Below are 26255 nucleotides of genomic sequence, written 5' to 3'. Positions count from 1 at the left end.
GGGCTGGAGGAGGCAAAAAGAGGCTGGAGAAGGAGATGGGAGACCTGGAGAGCAAAGAGAGGCAGAGAGAAATGTGGGGAGAGAGAGGGCAAAGAGGCACAAAGAGGAAACAAAGGCAGAGAGGCACTGCACCCAGCTGAGAGTGAGCAGACAGCAGGGACAGGAGGGCAAAGAAGCACAGAGAGGGCAGAGAGTGAGGACTGAGAGAGCAGAGGCTGAGAACAGAGAGCAAAGAGGCACAGAGATGGGGAATGAGGCAACAGAGAGGAAATCAGGGAGAAAAGAGGCGTGGAGGAGAGAATTCAGAGCTAACACACACACAGAGGGCACAGAGAGGGGGCTGAGAGGCTGAGAACAAGCAGAGCAGAGTCCGTGACATCCTGTAACCCACCTCTTGTCTTGAGGAGAGGGAACCAGCTGCCCTCCTGCCCCAGAACACAAACCTCCTCTGCTCCTTCTGCCCCACATCCCAGCCCACCCCATGGCAAACCTGCTCCAGCCCCAAGCCGTGCCCTCAGCCCCTGCCTGGCACCCCAAAACTCCCTGTCCATCCCTCCCAGGGACTCTTTGCAGCCCCAGTGTCCTTGCAGCCCTGCTGCTGCTCCCCATCCTCTCCCCATCACACAGGACCCGGTGCTTACCAAGGATTACAACACTTTTTATTCCCACGCAGCCGTTTCACAGAGTACAAACACGAGACAAGACACCAACACAGACAGCCCCCCCACACCCACCAGCACCCCAAGGCTGCTCCCCACTCCCCACTCTTTCACCAGGCACCCCAATGCTGCCCTACAAGCCCCAACCCTGCTCTGACCCTTGCACACCACGCAAACACAGCAGAGAATTTCATCCCTCCTTCCTCTAACTCTTGTTCCTGCCCACCAGAAAGCACCTCTTTGCAGTTATTGGCACCAGCTTGTCACCACCACAGCACAATGCCAAGATTTGCAGACCCCCATGGATGAGTTTGGCTCTCTGAACCAAACCTCAGCACCACCTCTGCTCCTGAGAGTCAGCGGGTGACACGGTCCCAAGGTGTCACAACATCCAGTGATGGCAGTGCACTGCTCTGGCCATGACCCCCAACACCTACCTCTGGGTGAGTCCGTGAGCTCACAACACCCTGGTGGAAGCAGGACAGTGGAGACCTGCAGCTGTCCAAGTGAGGGGACAGCACGTGCTCCGTCCTGTCCCACACTACCAACAGTGGTGTGACCCACCTACAGTGCACCCCACAAGGGAGAGCCTGGGGTAAAGCTGCAAAACCCCTCCTTGAGTCCGCATCAATGATGAAAAGCTGTAAAAAAACCCCCAAATTCCAATCCCACGTGCTGATGGCAAACATCCTGCTCAGTCTTGCTGTGGCTGTGCCAGCTGCATGTCACCTTCACGGCCTGTGCCCCATCCCTGTGACATCCCTCTGGCTGGGTTGGCAGCAGCGTGGCCATGGCAGGGGGGGCTGTCTCCTACCCTACAAAGACTCGGGCTGACGCGAGAACAGTTTTTGGCTGGGCGGCGTGGCCGCGCCTACGAGGTCAGGTGCTGCTGAGCTGAGTGCAGCCACAGCCACAGCTGGGCCACCAGCAGGAGGGTCACTCGGGCACGGTGCTCCCCTGAAGAGCTGGAGGCTGCCAACACAAGACCCACGTCAGCTGGAGTTCTCCCAGGTGACATTCAAATCGTGCCAGGTGCCCACCCAAATGCCGAACCTCATTGCTGTCCCCCAGACTCTGCCCATGGTGTTTACTCTGCCCTGTACCATGGACCATTTACTCTGTATCCTGTGCCATCATCTCCCTTGCAGCTGCCAGAACCTGCCAGCAGCGCCCTCACAGCCCTCAGGTGACAGGGACAGTGCCCATCTGGCTCCCTGCCCTCCACACCCCTATTTCTGCAACATGCCACACATCCCACCTTCCCCACGCTGCTCACCCCACAGCCCCTCGGTTTGGGGGTGGCCCTCCCCTGCTGTGCCCACCCCGAGCCCAGTACTTGCCCCTGCAGCTCTTGCCGTCCCCTTGCAGTGTCCCTGTCACACAGCTGCACAAAGGCCCGTCCGCCCGGCTCGTGCAGATCTGCTCACAGCCTCCATTGTCCTCACACCAGTCTGATCCTGGACACAACAGCAAAGGGGGACACCTGAGCCATGCTCCCACACCCCAAACCTCTGGTCCTTGGCTGCCTTGGGATGGCAGACAAACCCCCCAGCCTTCCCTGGGTCCCACACTTACTCTTCCTCCTGATAGGTCCCACTGAGAGGATCTGCTCCTTGGACTCCTCAGCAAAGGCACTGGCCATCCTCGTGTGCTGAGGGCAGTTCTGTTCGGGGATAAACACCACCTCTGTCACCCTCAGCCTCTGCCCAGGCCCCCTCTGTGCCCCTCCAGCTGTCCCAGCTCCCAAAGGGACCCTGCAACCCGGCTCAGAGAGCACAGATCTGATGTGACCTGCCCATGACAGAGCCTAGAGGGACACGCAACCCTCCCATCTCACCCCTACACCTCTGGTCACCTCTACATCAGCAGGGCTCATTGCTCTCCAGAAGAGCCCTTCAAACCCAGCATCCCCTCCCTCTGCCCTCACCCCACTCACGATTTTGCAGGAGTATTTCTCGGAGTCGCAGAGGGACACGGCGCAGTGCAGGTGAACCTCGTCGTAGTCCCCGATGAACTTGAACACGGTGACGTGGAAGCGACACGTCAGGGACACCCCGTTCTCCTCTATGCCAATGGTGTTGTCCTTCATGTTTTGGCACCTGTGCAAAGCACTGATGCTCAGCACCACCTTTCTGTGACTGGGACCCTCCCTCAAGGGGGTTCCTGTCCCCATAAGGCTCCTCACCCCAGGTCCCACAGTGGGGTGCTTAGACCCGGCCATGGCTTTTCTGGGCAGGGGTGTCATGCCCTTCCTCTGTCACCTCTCTCTGGTGTTTCCAGTTGCCCCAAATGCCTGTACCCTGATCTATACCCCCTGTCTCCTGCACTTAGGTGCTGTCCACAGCATCACTGACACGAGGAAAATGCTTCTCTCTGCACCTGGTGCTCTGTCACACACAAGGTTTCTGTCTATGTCAGGAGATTAACTCCTGCTCTAACAACACTGCTCCTCACCCTTCCCAGATTTTGACCAACCATTGGCCAAAAGGTCCTTGTCCCAACTGATGCCACCACACCAGCCTTCCAGCACCAGCAGACACGATAAAACCAGCGGGGTTTGTGGTGGCTCACCCTCCCTCGATGATGAAGTAGCGCAGTTTGTCGTTGCTGTCCCGCGAGGGGGTGGCGTAGCACTTGTTCAGCATCAGGATCAAGTGGTTGGAGTCGGCCCCCACCACAAAGACCCCCACGTAGAGCACGTCCCTGGTGGTGAGCACCACCTCGCCCTGCCGGTACGGGTGCTTGTAGGACGAGTTCTTGTACAGGGCCATCTTGGTGGTGAAGCTCCCTTCCTGCGTCGGCACCGTCAGGTTAATCACGCTAACCATGGCAAAAAAAAAAACCACTGGCTCAGTTGGTGGAAAGGTTTTGAACTCCCAAATTGCTGCCTTGATTCAGAACCAGCACTGTCTCAGCCATCTGTGTGACGGGTCCTGCTCCTACCTGAGCATTGGCCGCACGACTGAATCCAGGGAGATCTTGATGTCCAGCTCATAGGCACAGGAAAACTCCACGTTGATGGTCCTGTCCCGGGTGATGATGTTGCCCGTGTTGTTGGCGCTCTCGATCCACACCGTGTTCTTGTACACTATGTGAGTGCTGTTGGACTGTAGAGGGAACACAGGGCACTGCTTCAGTCCTGCTGTCCCCACTTCCCTGCTCCTGATAAGCACCTCTAAATGAGCTGTGTGACAAGGGACCTGCTGCCCCTCCACCTCTGGCCAGAAAGGGTATGGAATGGTGGGGCTTGGAATTCTTATTCTACAAAACCTTCCTGGGTTTCCTTAACCCCCAGCCTATTAAAGCACCTCCTGAGCATCACTTGCACTGACCTGTCCCAACCCTGGAGTTGAGCTGGACTGTCCCATGCTCCCAGTCCTGTGTGCCCATGTCCCAGCTCACCTGCACCAAGTTGCCACAGTTGCCTTTGGTGTTGTTGATCTGGAAGGAGATGAAGTCCTCTCCTTCAATGCCGGGGCACTGGCGGTCATTGACCCGCACACCCTCACGTTCAAAGCCCAGCTGGAACAGCTTGCACTTTGAAATGGACACCTCCATTTGGGCAGCCTTGCAGGTCACCTCTGCATCAATGATGTCATGGGTGGCTGGAGGAGAAGATGACACAACTTTAGATCACCACAAATGGCTCCTTGGCACTTCTTTCCACCACCAGAACTGGGCTGGGATAATCTCCTGTGGTGTGCTCTGCCCATCCCACATCCCTGCTGCTCAAAGTTCTCCCAAGCCAGAGATGCCCACAATGTGCATCCCAGAAAAGCTGTTCCCTGCTCTGCTCCCCTCCTGAACTGTGCAGGGTCAGGGAAACCCACCTTGGCAGAGGTCACAGCCCTCAGCACGTCCCTTCCCAAAGCCCCCGTGGCATAATGGCCCAACGTGGAGCTCGGCACTGACCCCACAGCCAGGAGCAGAGGACTCACTGTTCCCATAGGGCCAGGAGCAGAGGACTCACTGTTCCCATAGGGCGGGGGCTCGATGCAGCCGCACAGCTCCCCGCCGTTGTCCAGCTCGCAGGTGCGGTTGGGGCAGTCGGCGCCCACGCAGGGATCTTCCACCACTCCTGCTAAACAGCACAAGACACAGCACAGACACAACCTTTACCCTCAGACCATGGGGCAGCCACCTCTAGCCCCTCTCCCCACGGCTCCCCTCAGCCTGAGCAGCCCCAGTTCTCTTACAGCAATTCTCCTTCTCGATCCACTCGGTGCCCAGGATGCCGAAGGTGCGGCAGGCTTCTCCGTAGGCAGCCAGCGAGCCGCACAGCTGCACCTTCTTGTGGTTGTAGCAGCCATCCAGAAAGCAGGACTCATAAAAGGGCAGCGGGTCCAGGAGGCCGTAGCAGGGCTGGAAGAAGCCTTTCATGTCGGTCAGCTTTAGGCAGTAGCTGTCACTCTGCAGCTCCTGGATCTGGACGTTGTCGCAGGAGGCGGCGTATTGTGAGTACTGCAGCTCGTTGCAGCTGTGGGCACCGGACACGTCGTGGGGGGCTCCTTTCACGGCCAGCCCTGCTCCCATTCCCGCTCCCAGCTGGGGGGAAAGGGCTGTCTGTGCACTCACCTCTTCTGCATGCCGTTGGTTTTCCAGCTCTGTGCCAGCACCACGCTGCTGACGGCCGGCTTGCCCCGCAGCGTGGCGTAGTCGTCGGTGCGGTCGCCGTTGAAGTTGCCGCAGAGGCCGCACACCTTGTTCTGCAGCCGCTCCCCGAGGGTGATTTTGATGACGTTGAAGCCGTTGTAGCGGATCTGGATGTCGGGGCTGGAGTCGATGACCAGGAAGCCCTCCTGGCTGAAGATCTTGGTGGAAAGCCCCGTGACAAAGGGGATGCTCACGAGGCTTCCGTTCACCTGGTGAGAGACGACACAGAGCTGATGTCCCTTCCCGTATTCTCTGCCTATGAATGTAGGTGTGAGCCTCTTGTAAATGATTCCACCTCTGCTGCTCACTATCCCAGCTGTGCAAACATCAAGTGTAGTCTGATCTTTGTGGAGACCATTGTGCAGCCTGGCCTGGCGTCCACTATCCCCTCCCGACCCAACTCTGGAGGGGAAAGACACCCCAACAAGACCTCACCTTGACAGTGTTCCTATCACTGATGAGGATCTGCTCTTCGTTGATGTAGAAATACACGGGGGAGATGATGGTGAGGTTGGGCGAGGACCACTTGTCGAAGTTGATGATGAGCTGGAAGGAGAAGTCGGGCAGCTTCTGGCAGATGGTGGAGAGGACGAAGGCGCAGTTGGCGGGGAAGCGGAGGAAGGCGCCGTCGAAGGTGCGGAAGACGCCGCCGCCGGCCGCCAGGCAGAAGGAGCTGCGGGTGCTGAAGCAGCCGCGGACGCCGTTGCGCAGCCCGCACTCCTCGTCAGACTTGCAGTGCCGCGGGTCGCACTGGATCAGGTTGCGCCGGAAGCAGCGGCACCGCCGGGTGCAGTCCCCGCTCCAGAACAGCTGCTTGGGCTGAAGAGTGTCGGAAAATTAATCCACAAGCACCAGAGGTTTATGTCCAAATAGAAGACAGAGGATCCATTTTTGCTTTATTCCAATAAAGGGAGAGGCCAGGGGGAATTCCCCTGGGATCTCTCACATTTTTGGAGGACACACCCTCCTTTTTATCCTATTTTCCCAGCCGCATTTCCCTTTCTCTTTCCCCATTGCTGAGGTACTTGGGAGGCACAGATTTCTCAGAACACCTCATACCTCAGATTCCTCTCTAATGTATAACCCACCCTTTTAATTTTTACCTCTTCTAGAATTCATAGTTTTCCCCCATTGCTTCTTTTATCTTTCAATATCCAATTTCATTTATCAGCAATCCTACAGTTTGTTTGTAAAGGCAAATATCTTTTTTCCATTCATCAATCAGTGGAATCCATCCCATTGTTTCTTTTATCTCTCAGTGCTGGTTTGATCTGCCAGCAGATCCACAGCTTGTTTGTAAAGAGAAATCCGACATTCCTCTCAAGAGGGACCCATCACCAGCTGTCCCCAGCCTCTGAGGATGGCTGGAACAAGGTTTAAACCCCTCTGTCACAGGACTAGCAAGAGGAAAGGGTGCAAAGGACATGCTGGCATCTCTACTACCCACACTCACATTTGCACTGCCACCACAACCTCCCTCACCTCTAAGCCCCAGTGCTAAATATCCCCTGGGCCTCTTTCTTGCATTCTGCCAGCCACCAACCCAACTGCAAGGAAACCCATATGATAATACCCTGATACTGGCTCCTCATGGAGCAAAGGTATCTTACACAGAACAGTTTCACTGGCACAAAATACAGCCCACTATGACATGACCAATGCTATCAGCACAGAACTCTGTTGCTTCGAACTCCTCAGTGACATCTAGTAGCTACAAAAAAGCAAATTTCATGTGAAGAAATGAATCTACTATGTGTGAATTCCTAGCACAATGTGATCATACAATACTGGCTTTTGGCTCTCATCAAAGAGTCTTCTCAGTCACCAACCATCCTTCTCTCTATCCCCTTCCACCAGCTCCCTCCTGTGCTTGACACCCAGATCACCTTCATCCAATGACTGCATGATGGGTTTTTTTGGCTGCAAAGACTCCCTGTGCAGCACACCATGGAAGGACATCCCTCTCCTCTCTGGCCCTGCTACCAGCCCATCTTTACTGGCATCCCCACTCAAACTCTGCCCAGAAATATCATCCAGAGGGGGGGAGCAGGCTCCAGGAGCTGCATACCTCATAGTATTTGCCATCAGAGTAGCAGCCACAGTTGTGGGGCAGGATGCAGCTCTTGCCATTGAGGACATAGCCAGGGTCACACTGGCAGCCCTCCACACAGTAGTGACTGCAGTCGCTCTTCAGCCGGATGGCAGCACATCGGGGCTGGCACAGGGACACACAGCTCTCGTAGTGGCTGTTGGGGGGACAGCTGACAGCTGAGCAGGGGACAAAACACACACAGATCAGCTCCATGGACACAACCAGCCTGGCTCACACCAGGGGCTGATTCAGGCCTGTCATGCATGGTGCCAGTCTGTGGCCTCACCACCTCCTGAGAGCAGGGCCCCTGAGCCATGGAGCTTGCTTGTTAGAAGGGAAAAACGACACAAATTTAATTTTCAGTCTCATTAGCAAAGACAATTACTTCCCATCTGATTTGCCAGACAGATTGGCTGCCAGGGATGCATGCAGTGCCCATCCTCAGGAGCCTGATTGAACAGCACATCGTCATCTTATTGACAAGGGTCTGCAGCTTCATTAGAGCAAATGCAGTGCTGGCATTGAGGCTGACTGATACAACCCCTGGTTAACAGTGGGGGATGGCTGATGCCCTCTGAGCTTGAGGCTTTCCACTTTCCACCCCTGTCCCTTCTGACCTTGAGACTTCCCCTTTTCCATCCCTGTTCCTGCTGTACCACGTGCAGTTTGTGACAGCTCCAAGAGAATGCAGCGTCCCAGACTTCACCCACCTCACCCAGCAAGCGTAGGAGGGATTGGCTGCCAAGCCATTGGCCTGCACCCCAGGAAAAGAAGAACCTGGAGGCAGGTTGGCACTTACAGCATGAGGTGAAGTTCCTCCAGCCAGTGATGGCAATGCCCTGAGTCTGGCACGTGCTGGCGTAGTTCTGCAACCAACTGCAGGCCGTCTGCATGGCCCCCCCATCCACACAGGTATCAAAGAGACAATTCTTGTAGAAAAAACCAGGGTTGATCTTGCTGTGGCACTTGGCAAAGACACCGCTTTGGCTGGGGATGAGGCTGCAGAGCTGCTGGGGCTTCCAGAACCCTTCCACCTTGCCGCAGGCCGGGCAGCGGTCGCCGCAGCCCACGCGGCAGAAGGCGTCGCGCCGCGCCCAGCTCTGCACAAAGTCGCCGATGCTGGCGGCCGGCGTCCCCCCCGCCGCCACCAGGTCATCCTCGGGGTTGCCGTTGTAGCGGCCGCAGAGGCCGTAGGTGAGGTTCTGGAAGGTCCGTGGGATGGTGACAGACAGGAAGGTCTTCCAGTCGTACACCACCTTCAGCCCGAAGTCGGTCTCCACCACGATGTGGAAACCGAAGGCGAAGATGTTCACTTTGCCCTGGCCCAGCTTCAGGGGCAGGTAGAGACGCTCGTTGTTGATCTGCGGGGAGGAAGCAAGGCACGCTGTGAGGGGGAATGATGGTGGACATGAATGAATGTGGCTCAGCATTCCCAGAGAAAGGTCCCTGCTGACCTCACCTCCACACACAAAATAAGGCAGGCAAAACAGAAAACCTCTCCAAAAGCTGTGCCTGGCACGAGCCTAAGCATGACCTGATCCCCAGAAAACCTTGCAAGCCATAAGGCCTTGTGCCTTGCGCTTTGCTCCACAGTTTGGGAGTGTAAGAGTTGGTTCGAAGTTTCTCTGATCTGACTCACAACCATCATCAGAGACTGAGACCTGGGACCCCACCACTCGCTCTGGACCTGCATTCTGGCCTGGCTGAGGTGGATGCTTGCCAAGAACTGTTTGTAGCTGTGCCTAGTGCTGCCATGGTGCTGCTCTCAGCAGGGTACTGGTTATAGTGCCCTGTTCCAGCACCTGTTTCTTGGAGCAATGATCTCTGCATACAATAGTCCATAAATCTCCCCACCTTATGGCTAAAGGCCACTTGATTTGGAAAAAGAATATAAAAAGTGACTTTCCTAAAGAGACTCTGAGATCTCTTTCTCCCCAATGGATTGAAGCCGTGTCTATTGTCGGATGACCACAAGGATGTGTCCCGTCTGTTGGTAGCTATATCCCATCCTTTCTCTCTCTCTCTCTCTCTCTCCCATTGCAATTGAATTGTTGACATGCAATAAACTGCTTTACTGCTTTCTGCTGAACAAAACCTGGGTCTCTCTCTTTTTGTCTTTTGCACCCTGGGGTCGAACAAACCATCACGACTCCCGCTCGGGTTGAGTGGATCGTGACATGGAGTCACACCTCCAGAAATAACCCCAGCCCTCACGGCCCTGCACTCACCAGCACAGTGTATTTGTAGGCACGGTGGATGACGATATTGTAATTAAAAACTTCCACTTCGACCTGCTTCACCCACAGGGCCAGAGAGGTGTCCCGGTCCTCGTTCTTGGCCGTGACAGTGAATGTTGGGAAGGTGTCCGAGCGCTCCACCCTGGGCCGGGAGATGGTGGTGCACAGCACCAGCTCGCAGCTGCTCTGGAAGTCGAAGGAGTAGCCATCAAAAGTCAGGTAGTGCCCGTAGCCCGAGATGATGCAGGAGGCATCGGTGCGGACGTGGCAGTAGTAGAGGCCGTTCTCCTCCAGGCAGTACTCGTCGTCCTTGCAGGACACGTTCTCGCAGTACACGCTGTTGTCCGAGCCGTTGCAGTAGCACAGGAAGTGGCAGGAGATGTCCATCCAGAAGGTCTGGTTGGTGGCCAGCTGCCGGCCCTCGAAGTTGCAGCCGCACTCGCGCCGGGGGATGCAGCGGGTGCCGCGCAGGGCGAAGCCCTCGTCGCACTGGCAGCCCTCCGAGCAGGTGTCCCTGCACACGGGCCCCGAGGCCAGGCTCTCGCAGGTCTCCACGCAGCTCATGCACTCCTCAAAGTGGCTGTTCTCCGGGCAGGAGAGAGCTGCAGGGTTGGCAAACACAGGGCCTGAGCCCCCAGCTCTGACAGCACAGAGTGAGGGCAAAAGGTGGGTTCAGGGGAAAAGGGGAAACAGTCCCAGCATCTTGTGGCCGCTGGTTTATCCCTTTGCAGCCCTTTCTCCCCTCACCCCCTCACATCTCAACCCTGTCCTGCCATGTGCCAAACATCTCCTCCTGTTATTTCCCAAACAAACAACTCCCTGAAACCGCTGAGGCAGAGAAGGGCACAGCCTTCCCTCCATCCACTTCCACACCTGGGATTTTTCACATTTTCTTCTGGATTATGAATGTTCTATCCACAGCAAGCTAGAAACCAGTGCTATTCAAATTATCCTCTGGTGGTGGCGTGCAACACCGCCAGACACCATCTGCAGCTCCACAACGCTCCTACAGTGCACCATAAAGCTTTTGCTGCCTCCTGAAATGCCACCCTGGAACCACTTCCTGGGAAATCTGTCTCTTCTGGCACCAGAAGCTACTGCCTGTGATTCCAGCATCCCGCACAAAACGCTGCTCCGCCTCTGCACACCCACAAATCCCTAGCAAAAACACTCTGCCTGGGTTTGGTGGGTTCCAAACTCCCTTCTCCCCACCCTGGGTGATGAAGAGCTTTGGTGGACTCACGGCAGAAGCTGTGGCTCCTCCACTGGCCGATGTCCACATCGGCGTTCTTGCAGGCGGTGGCGTAGCGAGCCACCGAGTCACACAGCTCCGACACGTTGCCCCCGCTCTGGCACAGGCGGAAGAGGCAGGTCCTGTAGTAGGCTGAGACGTTGACCACGCTGTGGCACTCCAGGAAGGAGCTGTTGGTGGGATCGTTGATGATGCCGCAGCTGGAGCGGCTCCTGTAGGACTTGAGCAGCTCCGAGTCGTTGTTGCACGCCATGAGCAGGTCCCCGCACTCGCCGTTGCAGATCTCGTCAAAGGTGGTCCAGCTCTCCAGGAAGAGCTCCAGGTTGTCCGTGAACTTGCCCTTGGGCAGGGAGAACTCGTCGGTGGCGTTGTCGTTGAAGAGGCCGCAGAGGCCCCCGGTGCAGTTGAAGTAGGAGGTGGAGAGGCGGATCTCCACGAGGCCAGAGCTGTAGTAGCTGATGGCCAGGAGCCCCTCGGACTCCATCACGGTGCTGTTGTCAGTCCGGTAGATTTCCAGGCGCCCAGAGGGGTGGAAATAGGGTAGCTCCACGTCATAACCATTCACCTACAAGGAACAAGGTGGAGAGTCGTCAGGGTGAGGTGGCTTTGCCCAAGCCCGCTGTGCACATTAAACACTCCCTGACCCAAAGCCACCCTCCAAGGCCCAGAGCTTCCTCTGAGTGAGGGCATACAGCTGAACCTTTGGGTTTTGCCCCACAAAAAGCAGGTTTTCTTCCAGGAAAAAAGCAAGTTACAGGAGAAGGGGGAGGGAGGAAAGCATCCCCAGCAAACAGAAGGAGCAGTGCTGTGGCAAAAGTTTCACAGGCACCCAAAGGGCCTCCTCATGATGGTTCAAGTGTCCCTGTGATATCCACAGCCACAAACCCATAAACCCTTCTCCACAGGATCACACCACAAGCCACCACCTCCCACCCTGCCCCCAGACACCACCTTTACCTTGATGTCTGCCAGCCTGGTGCCTCCAATCTTCACCTCTTGGCCGGCAGCCTGGACCCGCACCATGCGTGGCCCGTTGGGAGCCGAGCCGGCCTTCTTCTGGCTGATGTCCACCTCGATGAAGTCTGGCCTCTCCGGGCAGGTCTTGAGCAGCGTGTAGGACTGTTCCAGCGGGTAGGGGAAGGCAATGCCATCGAAGGTCTGCAGCACCTGCTCCTGCCCCACCAAACACACCGTCTCCCGCTTCGGGTAGCAGCCGCGGTAGCCGTTCTCGATGGTGCAGATCTCTCCCTCGGGGCAGGTGGTGTTGAAGCAAATGGCCTCCCCGCCAGGCTCGCAGTGGCACTGCATGGTGCAGTCTGGTGATGCCCAGAAGGACTCCCCGACGGGGTAGTAGCGGCCGTTCAGGTCACAGCCGCAGCCCTGCACGGGGACGCAGCGGTCGGCGCTGAGGACGTGGCCCTCGGGGCACTCGCAGCCCTCGCTGCAGGGGGACGTGCAGGCCAGCGGGGCTGTGAGGTCTGAGCAGGTGGCAGGGCAGCTGCTGGCACACACCGAGTACTGGCTGAGCTCCGGGCACTGCACGGCCGCCGCTGTGGGCGCAGAGGGGTGACAAACAGAAGGGACGTGTCACAGCACAGCACGGGGTCAGCTGCCACTTTCTCACTGACCACAGCAGGGACACCACAGAGCAGCCCATGAACCCTCAGTGGTAGGACTGGCCCTTCCATTTCCCACCCAGGCCTTCCTGGCTAGAGCTGGGCTTCTCCAAACTAGCCCCAGAGCCACTGAGCTACCCACAGCTATTTAAGACCACAATGGTGGAGTGACCAACCAGCCCCCATTCCACTCCTCTCCTCATGGCAGCTGATGATCTCCAGAGCAATGAGGAGCTCCCACCTCACCCCTGACTTGTGCCACACATTTGCTGGACTATGGAGAGGAGGGACCAATCAGTTCTCTCCAAACTCTCTCCAGGCAATTCCCTCCCTTGGATTTCCTCCCTCTCCTGGGCACACAGGCAAACCCCCGGCATTGCTCCCCTCCTCCCAAACACTCACCGCATCCCGTCTGGCTGCGCCACTCTCCCACCGAGATGCCCAGGGCCTGGCACACGGTGGCATAGGCCTGGATGGCCTGGCACAGCGCGGTGCCGTTGTCCTTGGCGCTGCAGAGGTCGTAGACACAGCTGTGGATGAAGGCAGTGGGATCCACGACAGAGCCGCACTCCCAGAGGGGCCCCCCGCTCTTGTTGATGAAGCCGCAGAACTCGGGGGTGAAGTACAGAGCCTCGGTGGCGGCGTCGCAGAGGCTGCAGTTCTCCAGGCAGCCCGTGGAGCACCTGCGCTCGGCGTGGGGCACCTGCCAGCTCTCGCCCAGCTCCGGCACGGACGTGGCCGCCCTCCCGTCCGAGCGCAGGACGTCGTCCTCGGGGTCTTTGTTGTAATTGCCGCACAGCCCGCACGTGGCGTTGATGTAGGAGCCCGGCACGGACACGGAGGCGTAGTGCTGTCCATCATAGGTCACCAGCAGGCCAAAGTCAGTCTCCAGGGTGGTGGACAGGCCGCTTTGGTAGACCTTGATTGCGCCCAGTTCCAAGGAGATGGGCAGGGACACCACCAGGTCGTCCACCTGCGGGGACAACACCCAGCAGCTGAGCCAGCGTGTGGAATAGCAGAGTCCTCTTGCTGGGACACAGACAGGACAGCCCTGTTGTGGGGTCTTGGGGTAGGGGCACGCACAGAGGGACAGCCTCTGTAAGCTACAGGCACTTTGTCACCCGTGCCCATTCCCCAGGACACACGAGGCCCAGAAGTGCCATCCTGTGGATGATACAACTGTCCCTGAAAAGGGTCCCTGGGATCTCATACCCTGAGATAATGAAACTTTTTCTTAGGATGACTCATGTTAGAGAAATGTTCACCCCACAACTGAAACCCCTGTTATCATTTAGGATTTTTATTGGTTTTTAACTTTACTAGATGATTGATCTTTTCTCACCTAGAATCTTAAAGTAATTCAATAGTTCTCAACTTATAATTTTACTGGTTAGAATCTCAATCTTCCTAAACCCTACAAAAAACACCATCCCACAACCTCCAGGCTGCCAGCACAGTGCTGCTGCCACCTCAGAGGAGCTGACCTGGCAAGCTGTCCCCTTCCAGCAGAACTCTTACCTTTGCCTTCCCAAAGCCGCCCTTGGGGAGAACAATCTTGTGCGAGTAGACCTCCACAAAAATATCCCTCAGCCAGGAGACGGAGGAGCCGCCTCGGTTCTCATTCTTGGCCTCCACGTTGAAGTAGGGCAGCTGGGAGCCTGGCCAGCACTGCCTGGCGAGGAGGTAGGAGCAGGAACCCTGGAAGTGAAAGAGGAAGCCGTCGAAGGTGTGGTAATGTGGATCTCCGAACACCACGCAGGTGCTGCTCTCCACCGGCACGCACTGGAAGAATTTGCTCTTCGTCTCACACGCCTCGAAGGGGCCACAGGCCATGTCCTGGCACAGGATCTCATTGTTGAAGTCCAGGCAGCGGCACTTGGTGGTGCAGTTGGCATCGTCCCAAAAGATCTCTCCTTGGCGGAGAAACTGTCCTAGAAAGACAGAAAGGGAAAAACCCACGCTACATCACTTCTTGAAACAGAAACATGCTCTGAGTGCACCTTTGGGGGGTCTGCTGGTCCTGTGATGGAGACCACCACCACCACCATGTCCTGCTGCTGGGCTTCTCAGCTGCTTTGTTTGTGCAAACTCGCAGCAAGAGCCTCTCAGGAAATCCCGAGATTCGTTTCTAACGTGTGCTGCATCCTCTTCGAGTCCTACCCGCGCCACGAGTCCCTGGAATGCTGCAAGTGCTGTCATATGCAGGCTGGAAAACTTGAAGGTTATTCCAAGCACTTTGGACACCCACCACTCTGGCTCTTCTTCAGTATTGCAGGGCACAAAAGGCATTTGTGCTGTTCTCCCAATGGTAAAGCCCCATTTGGAGGCAGTTTCCAGCACTTTTGCTGCACTTGCACCATCCTCCAGCTTTGCTGTCATTTCCATGGTTCCCTCGCTCACATAACTCTGCTGGTCAAAAAGTCACTCTGTCATCAGCAGCGCCAGGAGCAATTTACTCCCATTCAGGAAGAGCTCGTAGCAGTTACAGCACCAAAGAGCTGTTGATAAGCAACTTCCACCGCACACAGGAGCGCCGGCAGAGCGCTGAGTGATCGCACAGCCCCAGATGGAGCAGACGTGTTACACCACCAGAGAGGGAGCGGCTGTGCCTGGTGAGAGACAGGAGAGGCAGGGAGGAGGCTGGAGAATAAGGGTGGCAAGTCCTTGTGAGAGTTCCTCTCCCCTCCATCTGGACATTTTTCACACTCCTCCGGCGCGTGGCTTCTGCCGTGCGCTGCCTGAGTTTACCTCTGCTAAACTTTTTGTTCTCTTCCCTGCCTCCTACAAAAAAAAAAATAAAATAAAATGCCATTTTCTGCTTCCCCGCAACAAATGTCTCCTCTTGGCAAGGCCCACGCTGCAACCATCCTGGTGTGGGGAATTTGGGAAAAGGGTGTCACTCGGATCCAACACCTCGTGCTGCATCTCCTCTCGTGGAGGGCAATCAGCCATTCACTGTGAAATTTTAATCCAGTGGCGGGATGTACTCTCACTCCTCTCGTCACCTGCAGAGCTCAGACTGGTTTCCAGCTTCTCTGCAAAGTCCAGCCTTTCTTCCTGAGGTCAGCAGCTGGAAAAAGCTGGAGCAGCTGGACCCAAAATTTTGCTGGTGCTGGAAGAGCCTTGGAATCTCAAGGGCCTTCAGTAGTCCTAAGCTAGGACATGAAGAAGCATCGTGTCTCTAGTGTCTGTCAGCAAATGACAATCCTCTCTTGCTGGAAAGACTCCTGGAGCACAGTGAGTGCTCCTGACAGTTTTATTTGTCAAATGGGAATGCAATAATCTTTCAGCAGCAGAGTCCCTGTGCAGTCAGTGTGTGCATCAATTAATCCCTTCATGGCCTGCACTGTCAGTGACAGGCACAGACTCTGTAACTGGTGCAGACACGTGGCATTTGTCCTGCCTGCAAAACCTGCTGTTCCTCCTGCACAAACAAGGGAAATGCCACCACAAGATCAGCTTCCCTAATTTATGGGCAGGAGGAAATTGCTGTCCCCAGATCTTTCCTGTTGCCACCAATTACCGCAGGAACTCGGAGATGTGCAAGGACTGAACCCTCTCTTGTGGTCCTGTCCCTGGAGCTGCAGCTCATGGGAATGCCCTGGCAAAAGCACAGATCATGCAGCACCCCAACAGCATCACCTTCTGCTACACTGCACCCCAAATTTGGGGACAAGCAATGCCATTGCTCCCTTACCTCTCAGGCTGCAGCCGTTGGCCGGGTCTATTTCTTTGCCATCTATTTTGAAAGCCCAGCGCCCAGGGACATTTACGTTGGTTGTTTCCTCAATATTGACAATGTCTGGGGTTCTGGAGCCTGGGATGCTGAAAAAGTTGGTGAGATTTCCACCATTGAAGCCAGCCTAAACCAGAGAGAGAGCAAATTCCATCACCCTTCTTGACAATGGGAAAGTGATGTTGCATTTCCTCACTTCTCTGTTACCCCTGAGCGCATCTTCTTTAGTTTTAACAGCTCTTTCTGGTGATTTCTGTTTTCAGGTAGTAAAAATTTCTGTTTTCAGGTAGTCTGGATGTGAATGAAAAGCTAAACAGGCACTACAAGCAGCAGGGATGTGTTTTCACAGATTTATGTTTGTATAGATACATATGTACATACATATAGATCTAAGGGTGTGTGTATTGAGTGGCCAAAATAAAGTGGGGGAGCAATGTAAGGAGAGATAAAGTGAGGAGGCAATGTGGGGATCCAGAATTCCTGCATTCCTTCTGCAGGAATGTCCCCTTCCTCAGGCTGAGGCACTGGCTGTGGCACTGCTGCCACCTCCAAATTTTGGAGTGCCCATCCCACCGTGCCCAGAAGTTCAGCGCAAGGCCATTTCTAGGGATGCTGAGGGACTCAGTGGACACTTTGGAAAAGCCAGAGGGAGTCATCCAAGAGCTCAGCAGAGATGGGGATGCAGGAGAAGAGCCTCACCTGTGCCATCACCCCGCCGAGCCCAGTGAGGGGGTCCCCTCCGCTGGCCGTGCCCGTGGTCCAGCTGATCTCGTGGTAGTTAAACAAGGCAAAGGATGACACCCCATCTGTGACCAGGACAGCCTGGAACGTGTTCACCTGTGGAAAGCCACAGGAACAATCCCAGGTGATTCTGCTTCTCTCCTGCCCTTCTGCCACACTGATGTCTGGCCCAGGTGAGCCTCACAGTGAAGAGCAGAAGTGGAATGAGACCCAAAAAATGTTTGTTCTTGCTGCCACAACTCCAGCAGTTCCCATTCCTGCTCCTCCCTCCATCTGGGAGCAAGTGAAGACCATCCCTGATCCAAGAGAGCACCAATAGATGGCAGCATGAGAATGAGCTCACAGGGAAGGAGCAGTGGGCAGGATTTTTGTCATCTGTTGTTATCTCCCATTACCCTGTTTAGCTTTATTCCTGCATTATCTTTCCCAGTTCCCTTCCACATTCATATCCTACAGCTGCTGAAGGTGGATTACATCCAAGCCAGCCATGTATATCCTGCACTTTGCTGGCTGCCAAATCCCCTCCCGACCTGCAAAATCCTCTGCTCGTGTTCTTCCTTGCACTTGAAATGACTCTGCATTTCCAGCCCCACAAACCCCAGGCACATTCCAGCCAGGATACAGGTGGGAAGAGCCCATCTTCCCTTTTAGGACAGTGCAGAAAGACAGAAGCAGCTCCTTCCCTTGAGACATCCCCTGAATCCCTGCAGATCCAGCAGCAGAGCTCGTCACTGGGAACTCAGTCACTTCTCTCAGCTCCCTGCATTTTTCTGCCTTTCCCATCCCTGCCCTGGACCATGCCATGAGAACAGCTCCTCCTGCCTCTGAGCAAGCAGGATTTTAGCTGGGCTCAGAGAATGTGGATCTGAGGATGTCTGAAAGGAGAGCCCAGGGCTGCTCTGCTGCCTGCACACCACAGGGGATGTCACTTCCAAGGAAATGAACTCTCCAACACGGAGGTGAAGCAGCTCTGGGAGCTGTCAGGTCAGACAGAGAGGTGTGGGCAGAGCTGCCTCTCAGCAGCTGCAAATGGCACAGTTCACACCAGGGCAGGCAGCTAAAGCAGAGCTGCTTCCACTCCTCATCCTTTCCCTGGGATTCTTCCTCTTACTCGTGGTTTCCTCTTGCTCACCTTTGCCAAGTCTCTTGCTGTGCTGGGAGATCACAAATAAAGGCAGTGGCACTTGGAGAGGGCCACAGCAGCTTTTGCACACAGCAACAAACCCTGCTCTGCTCAGGAGCCTCTGGGAGGGGGCAGGAGGTGAATCTTACACCTGGCTCTCCTCACAAAGAACTCTTCCATCGACCCCCAAAATTCCCCTCTTTGGATCTCCTGGCCACGGAGCACCATCTCATCTCTTCATCCAGGCCCTCAGAAAATGAACCTGTTTGCTCAGGTGACATCTCCAGGCAGCAACTGCAGCGTCCCCGAGGCCACATTCCCAAATTTTCTGCAGCTTTTCTGCATTGCGATGAAATTCCTGCTTAAGTTGCATGGTGCTATTCCTTGTGCCAACCCCGAGCCCTGGCTGCTGCTGAGCAGGAAGGCTGCTCAATAGCAAAATAAATTGCATTGTGCTGCAAATGTAATTCTTCAGGCAATACATGAATCTCTATATTGCTTGCTGTCTGCAAATATATATATATATATATATATGAATATATATATGTGGGGTTTTTCTGCAAGTGCTGCCAGGACTGGCAAAAAATATGCATCAAATCTCAAAGCTTCTCTAACAAATGGAAAAGAGCTGAACTGTTATCAGGGCCAGCTCCTTGAGACAGGAGAAGCTGGGATTTGGCACTCACAGCACACAGGCTAATCCTGAACAATCCAGACAAGAGCTGGGATCCCTCATTTGCTATTCAAGAATGGGTTGGATGAGGCTTGGGGCAGCCTGGTCTAGAGCAAGGTGTCCCTGCCCATGGCAGGGGGTGGAATGAGGTGATCTTTTCCAGCTCAAACCACTCTGATTTTATCTCCAAGCTCCAGCACAGGCCCTCCCAGCAGTCCAACAGGGACCTCCCAACATCAGCTGCAGTCACAGCTCACAAATTCCCCAGATATTTAAAAGCTGTCCATGCCCTAAGATCCCACTGCCATCCCCCTCCTGTGAGATAGAGCTCACACATTTATGGCCATGTGACATGGCCAAGGCATTAGTGTGACTCTGAGCAGTGTGATCAGTCTCCCATGCAGGCAGGGAGCTGCCATCAGAAACATCTGAATTTGTATGCAAGAACTGCATTACGATCAAGCCAAAAAAATCCTAATTGGTGTCAGAGCCTTGCTTAGATCCTACAAACACTGGGGAGGAGATGATTTCCCTGGAGATCCTAAAGCAGAGAGCAAGGCTCCTCCAGGCTCCCAGGGGAGAGAATGAAAGGACTGTGGTGCTCCTCTGCCCAGGAGGGAACTGGGGAGCAGGAACACAAAGTGTCTCACTCAGTTTCACACACCCAATGATGGATGTGTGATAATCGATAAAAAAATTGTGTTAATCATAAAAGTATTGGGGGTTGTATAAACCAGAATATTTAAGTCTGAAATGAAGCATGACACTAAAGAAAGGAAAATATATTATTAAATAATTTTGTTTTAAATCCCCCTGTTATGAATATTAAGTTTTCTAAATAAGTTGTATCTACTGACAGCTTGCCAAACAAGGCTTTCACACAGCCCAACACATTCTGCAAAATCAGGTTTCCTGCCTTTGTGTGATCAATTGCAGCCTATCCACTGAGACCAGACTTCCCAACTTCTGCCATTTCCTTATCTACCAAGACCAATCGTTATCTATGGGATGTCACAAATTGTCTAGAGACTCACGTCGTCCAGCGATCCAACTTCCCATCACTGCTTACCTGGCAGAATTATGACAACAAAAAATAACAATTATTGATGACCACAAGCAAACCATGCTATAAAAGGGAGCTGCGAACCAAAGCTGGGTGGAGAGTGGAATGGGATCCCCAGCGCTGCATTGCTCTGTCTATATCAAACAAAACCATCTAAATTTTGCTGAATATCAAGATTTCATTTCTCATTCATAACAGACAGGTGGGACAAAGACACAAAGCACCCTTACAAGAAGCCACTCACCGGCGTGGTGCTGCTGCCCCCGTAGAAGGTCACCTCCTCCCAGGTGACGATGAAGAGCCAGCGGGCAGAGAAGGAGGCCATGTCCCTGAAGTGCCTGCGGATGTCACGGGACGCCCTGAGCAGCAGCTCGGGCTCCGTGCTCTCCCTGTAGAAGATCTCCCCGCGGATGCCGTTGTGCACGTCCGCCCAAAAAGGCGCCACGAAGGCGCGGCCGTCGGTCAGCGGGAACGCCTCGGGCGTGAACTGGCTGACCAGGGCGTTGAAGGAGATCACACCGTTGTTGTTGACCTGTGTGGAGACCCCCAGCTTTGTCTGAGCCAAGAATAAACCAGAATGAACCAGCACAAACCAGCACAAACCAGCACAAACCAGTACAGAGCTGCTGGTTTTGTCAGCGCCCTGGTTTTGTCAGCGCCCTGGTTTGTCAGCACCCAATTTACGGTAAAACTCCCAGTGCCCCCCCCTGAGTTTTCAGTCTAAAGAAGGTTTGAGTAATTCTAAGAAAAAGGGGAAAAGAACAGTACAGAGAACTTCTTTCTCTCATCTAGCCAGGAAAAACTAATTAAAAAGCAAAATAACTCTTTCTCTCCCCCGTCCACTGCAGACAACACGGTCTGTGTGAAGAATGCGGGTCAGCAAGTGATGTCTCTGATAAGAAACTTTGCACTTTTGTCTTTCTTTTACTCCTGGAACCAGTCTTAAATTGCAGAATTCAATATTTAACATTAACAGAACAGATGATTAGGGGATACAAGCATCATGAAGTCACTTTAAGACAGTCAGGAAATGTGGGGAGAGAGGATTTGGGTTGATACCAGACAGGGTGACAGTCGAACAATCTGGGCACAGATTCACCTTCATCCTACCCATGGTGGGCAAGAGCTGGGGGGAAGGAAGTTCCAAAAGCAGGACAAAACCCTGAAAAGTCTTCAAAATAGGGTTCTACAGGAGTGGCACCCAAATCTACTGAGACCTTGGGGTTACTCAGGTTTTGGAGAGCAGCTCTGCAGCACTGGATGTGGATGATGGTGACACAGGTGGCAGCATGGAAAAAACTGCCTTTGGCTTTGTCATCTGTGACAGATCCTGGGGCCCCCCAAGAGCAGGGAGATGCCACCTCAGCCTCCCCAGAGTTTGCTGAAGATGCTCCCCAAAACAACATTTTTGCAAAGAATGGACAACAAATGGCACTGCTGCCCTGGATGCTGGAATCCCCCACCACACAAGGGTTTGGAATGGGATTCTGCTTCCCCAGAAGCCCTGGCCCTGGTGTCCCCTTGGCCAGGATTTTGCTGTGCCATCACCTGGGAGCAGCCTGTCCTTGTCTGAAATCCACCCAAAACTGTTGTCCTTTTTCCCCCCTGCAGGTCCTGCATGTTCTCATTTCTTGTCATGGAGCTGGAATAATGTCCCTTGTGTCAAGCCCTTCGCTTTGCTGTGCCATTTAATCACCCACAAGGAAAATTTATTGCCTTTTAGATTCCTTTCCTATGAACATTATCCCATTAAATATACCTTTGACTTTCTTAATCATAAAACCTATCAGTTCATGAAATCTAAGAACTTGTCAGGTAGCTGCTAATAAATCTTCCAATTCCTGATGACAGGCAGAGCGTGTTTAAAATGCAGCCAATAATGGCAAGGAAAAGCATGAAGGGAAGATCTGCTTTCTCCACTTACATAAATGCTTCTGTAGGGGACTCCAAAAAAGATGAATGGCACAGAGATCTTGATTTCAGGTGAGCTCCCATCATCGACTTTGGGGGTTTTGGTGTCATTCTGCCAGAATGGATACAGGCTTGCCATGGTGTGAGCTGGAAGGAGAGGGAGAAGAGTCCTGAGGGCAGTGTCAGGACAGTCCTGGTTTCAGAGAAGCCACAAAACCAGCACCAAACCCCAACCTCAGCAGCCAGAGGGTGCTTGAAGCCAGGGCAGAGCTGTGGTAGGACAGGCTCATGAGTAAAAGCATCATCCAGGTCAATCAGGGCACAGCAGAGTGACCCCGAGGTGCAGCACAGCTGCAGCTGCTCCTCACTGGGACTGTGACCAAACCCTCAGTCCTGGCTCCACACGGGCACAGCAGGTCATGCCCTGCTCCACCTGCTCCAGGACTGGCTGTTCCACACTGTGAGGGGCTCAAGGGAGCAGCAGCACCATCCCACCCCCAGAACCACGTTCCTGGCAGTGCCCACCTTCCTCCTCCTCCTCCTCCTCCTCCCCTGCCAGGGCTCCTGGTCAGGGTCACAGCCAGAGGGGTCACGGCAGCTCCAACATTTCCCAGCAAAATTAACTTTCCTGCTAAAAGGCACTGCCAGAACATAATCGTCTCTCCCAAAAGTACTTCAGAAGATGGTTTTGACACATTTCAGCCTGCTGCTTTTTTAACCAGCCTAAAATCCATCAGCTTGAGGCACAAGAAGCCACTTCTGCCCCCAGGGCACACCCAGCCAGACTTCTGCTGTCATTTCATGTCCTGTTCCTCCAGTCAGCTCCTCACAGAGCAAACAGGGATTTTTCTGGGTTTGCCTCCCCCTTTTCTCCACTTTGATGTAGGAAATTCAATCTGGGATGACAGAGCCCCTGGGCCTGGAACAATCCTGGCTCTGTTCACCTGGGTTCAGGACACACTTTCATTTCCTGAGCCCTGCCCTGAGCTCTTGGGGACCTCCAGCCGAGGCCAGGCTGCTCTGTGCTCCCCTGGACAGGGAAGGGACACTCCTGGTGCTCAGCCCTGAGGAAGCAGAGTCACTGACTGACCCCTCACAGGCTCCAAATTTCCCTTGGAGAAGGGAGATAAGAGGAAATCTGGCCCAATCCTCTGTGATCCTGATTTCCTTAGACACTTGTGTGCCCTGCTGGATTTAAAGGGAGGTGGCACTGATGGTGTCCAAGTCACAGCCTTGTTTCCACAGACATATCCAAAGGGCCACAGTAAAATTCCTCCTGCCAGGCAGTAAAATAAATCATTTCACAGCTGTTACACACCTGATGAGTTATCACAGCCAAGACACAGCTACAAGACATGGATTTTATTCCTTTTTAAAACAGAAGGCTCAGCAGACATTCCTCAATTCTTCTTTACCTCTACCAGTGCCACACTACCATACCTGCTCAGCAGCCCTATCACAGACATTTTCCAAACTCCTGCTTCCTCTGGAAGGCTCCAGGTGCACACACAGCCATATAAATTATAAACACAAGCACCCCTTAGGATTCTCAGTCCTTCCCTCCCCATGAGGAACACTCAGTTCACCCTGGGTGTTGTTCTTGCTCTAGCCAAGGAGCTGGGGGTGTTTCCCAAACCCTCTGGGGTTATTTCTCAAGTCCTCTGAGATCATTTCCCAATCCCTCTGGGATCTCTGCAGCTGGGGAATGTTTTCCTGCTGGGAGATACTCACCTCTCTGCCGAGCTGTTAGCACCAAAAGGGCCACCCAGGCTCCCAGAAATGATCTCTTGTTCATCCTACAGGAAGGAGACAAAGCCAGCCATGCATCACATTGGAAGGAAAACACATCCTTGAGGTGGTTCCTGAGCTGCCTGACTCGAGGATGTTTCAGAGCTGGATGTTCTGCACCTGCCAGGGAGCCCTGAAATGCCTGTGCCATGGATTGGTGTGAGGAGAATTCCCTGGTGGTAACAGGGAAAGGAAAGGCTTCTTTCACTGCCAAAGGAAGCCCAGAAACACCTGAAAGAGCTCATTTCATGTTTGGAAGATGTGATCAGCCACAGCTCTCCATGGGCTCCTTATTCTCCTGAGTGCTCAGGAGCAATTCCTGATTCTTAGTGCAGGGATGGTCACTCCTGGCTGATCCCAGGGGCAGCAGAGCTGTGCTGTGCTCTCATGGTCCAGGGGCTCCAAATTCAGCTAATCCTCTGCCCTGGCTGCCACAACCACCTCTCAGGGGGTTGATGAGCATGGAAGGAGCACAAACACTTCCACAGCTGGGCAGCTCCTTGTGCAGGAATCAGTGAGAGACAGAGCACAGATACAAAATGAAAGAGAAATCCTGTGCCAGCTCTAATTCCTTCTGTGCCTAATGCAATTTGTTACTCATTATTAAACCAATAGAAAATATTGCTAAAACACCTGCTTTGGTTCCTGTGCCTGTCGATTGTGCTCGTTCTGCATGGGCACAGCTCAGGGAGAGATCCCAGCAAAGTCTGGAGTTCTCCCAGATTTTTGGGAAGGGATGTAGGAGATTCCCACACCCAATCTGTGCAATGTGTACAGCCTGGGTGCCAACAGCAGCCTCCCCATCTTCCCAACCTTAAAAATCTCCTCAAAAACCCAGAGTCTCTTAGTGTTCTCCCCAAAAACCCAGAGTCTCTTTGTGTTCTCCCCATGGATCTGTGTTTATGGAAAATGTGGATCAACACATCCATCTCCTTCTAATGACACAGAGCACAGAGGAACATCCCATCATTTATCCCACATCACTCCCTCCTGACTCCCATCACTGGGAAAGTTCAGAACACAGTGGAAGGAAAGTTCTTTGCTCACATCAATGTGATCACATTCTCCACAGGGAAAAGTTCATTCCACCAAGGAGAAGATTTAGCACATTCCTTGTCTTGGAAAGGTGAAAGGAGAGTGACAGAATTTTGTACAGATTGTAAATCTGAGTCTCATTAGCAGAGAGCAGCAGAGAGTGACCAGTGGGAACTGTGGCAGTGCAAGGACAAGAGCAAAGCAGGACAGACAGCAAAGAACATCCCATCCAAAACTACAAATTTTTAGGTATGGGGGGAAAAAAAAAAATCACCAACCTGTTTCATAGGCTAGAGGAGCAATCAGGTCTGAAATTTTAGACCAGTCTTGGTAGAGCAGGACAAAATCCTATGTCAATGGAGAATGCATGCCCGTCCTCCCGTGCCAATTGCTGCTGATGACTGAAACGATGCCTCAGTCCTTGGCTCTCCCAGTTGAAAACTCTGTTTTCCTCAACGCTCTTCCAGGGCTGGAACAGTGTTGAGTTGCAATCACAACTGTTGTTCCTCTGTTGGTAACCAGCAGGGCTAATCTGGAGATCAGATTCTGGCCTGGAGAGGGAGAGAAGCCTCTTTCTTCCCCAAAAGCTCACCCCCTTCAGGTGGATTCAGATGGAAATGCCACAGAGACAGAGCTGGGCTCGCAGCTCTGCTGCTCAGGGAACAGAAAACCCAACCCTCAGAAGAACTGAGCCCCTTCCTCCTTTGTGTAAAGGGAAAAAAAAAAAAAAAAAGCCCATCTATATAAAGTTACAGGATTAGCATTAAACAGTGCTAGGCTTAAAGCTCCGTTCAAAGGCTGCCCTGAGCTTTCAATGGAGCTGCTTTGCCATCCAAGTCCTGCTTCTACAGGTGGAAAAGGAAAAACTCACCCAGTCCAGCCCAGAGGTTTCCTTGCTGTTCCCATTTCCACCCTCTCTGGAAGGTGCTCCTGGGGACTCACTGGGGGACTGCTGTGTTATTTTCATTTTCACTTGTACAACTGCAGGGATTTCCCTGCCTCTGGCATCTGGGCTGCCCACAGCTCTACATTTGAGTCCAACCTGTACCCCAAAAAAGATTTCAACAGCTTTCAGTTGGTTTATATACATGTTGGATGAGAGGGAGAGCTGGAACAGCAGCTGAGGGGTGAAGGATCCAGCAGCAGAGCTATGTTAGAGCTGATTTTTCAGCAAGGCACAGGTCAGACAGGCACTGCTCCAACCCCAGCTGGAGAAAACAGCCTGAGCTTGGCTGATTTTCCCTTCTGACACTTTGGGTGAGGGCTTTTTATTCCCTATTTTTCCTGCTAGGAGGTCTTAATTCCTCTTCTCCTCCCCACCTTTTGTCAGGAACAGAGAGGAGACAGAGCCCAATGAGAAACCCAGATTATATTCCCTGGGTGCTCCTGGCAGTGTGTTCAGCAAGTTTCCCCCAAAATCTGTCTCTTACCTCAGCAGTCACTTTTAGCACATCAGGGCACCAGCAGCTTGCCTCCACAGCAAACCCCAGCATCTGCTTTCCCTCCATCCTCCCAGCACGGCCTTGCTAGCAGGAATCTTTCATTTTTCAATTTATTTTTACCCTTTTCTAAGCCAACAGCCATTTTAGAAGGGCAGGGGGATATCAGCACTGACTGATATTCCAGGGGCAGTTTACTTCCCTGGCTCTTCCCTTCCATACATTTTAAACACAACC

The 26255-nt window shown here is 53.6% G+C and overlaps 2 protein-coding genes across 11 annotated transcripts in view; both read right to left on the bottom strand.

Moving 5' to 3' along the window:
• Nucleotides 1-1431: 1431 nt before the first annotated feature.
• TECTA (tectorin alpha) lies at nucleotides 1432-25569 on the bottom strand. Of its 10 annotated transcripts, XM_079326556.1 has the most exons (24): nucleotides 24858-25569; nucleotides 23488-23552; nucleotides 21770-21903; nucleotides 20090-20377; nucleotides 16945-17082; nucleotides 16207-16372; nucleotides 14028-14440; nucleotides 12912-13482; nucleotides 11851-12443; nucleotides 10885-11458; nucleotides 9633-10243; nucleotides 8204-8765; nucleotides 7381-7580; nucleotides 5748-6131; nucleotides 5235-5521; nucleotides 4856-5136; nucleotides 4630-4740; nucleotides 4062-4264; nucleotides 3603-3766; nucleotides 3231-3479; nucleotides 2596-2758; nucleotides 2235-2322; nucleotides 2000-2116; nucleotides 1432-1631 (listed from the first exon to the last, which is right to left on the bottom strand). In XM_079326556.1, the coding sequence occupies exons 2-24, from the start codon at nucleotides 23549-23551 to the stop codon at nucleotides 1531-1533; spliced, it is 6462 nt and encodes a 2153-aa protein (XP_079182682.1). In that variant the 5' UTR covers nucleotide 23552; nucleotides 24858-25569; the 3' UTR covers nucleotides 1432-1530. The 10 variants fall into 10 exon arrangements, 9 of the variants coding, with proteins under 9 accessions (XP_079182682.1, XP_079182684.1, XP_079182686.1 ...); XM_079326558.1 differs by lacking the exon at nucleotides 21770-21903; XM_079326560.1 differs by lacking the exons at nucleotides 7381-7580; nucleotides 8204-8765.
• The window catches only part of TBCEL (tubulin folding cofactor E like), a 43106-nt gene continuing 21305 nt past the window's right edge, over nucleotides 4455-26255 (bottom strand). The window contains exon 9 of the transcript XR_013776823.1: nucleotides 4455-4465. The gene's annotated coding sequence lies outside the window, so the exon portion shown is untranslated. The remainder of the gene's footprint in view (nucleotides 4466-26255) is intronic.

The sequence above is a fragment of the Erithacus rubecula genome (genome assembly GCF_903797595.1).
Source record: "Erithacus rubecula genome assembly, chromosome: 25".
Lineage (NCBI taxonomy): Eukaryota > Metazoa > Chordata > Aves > Passeriformes > Muscicapidae > Erithacus > Erithacus rubecula.
The sequence above is the reverse complement of the archived record's forward strand: the minus strand, read 5'-3'. Positions and strand labels throughout refer to the sequence as shown.

Excerpts from the sequence above, each read along its gene's own strand:
- TECTA (XM_079326556.1), bottom strand. The coding sequence starts at position 23,551 with ATGAACAAGAGATCATTTCTGGGAGCCTGGGTGGCCCTTTTGGTGCTA. Across the intron at positions 12,444-12,911 it reads GCGCAGCCAGACGGGATGCG|CGGCGGCCGTGCAGTGCCCG; the intron begins GTGAGTGTTTGG and ends CTGCGCCCACAG. Across the intron at positions 8,766-9,632 it reads CCTACAAATACACTGTGCTG|ATCAACAACGAGCGTCTCTA; the intron begins GTGAGTGCAGGG and ends TCCTCCCCGCAG.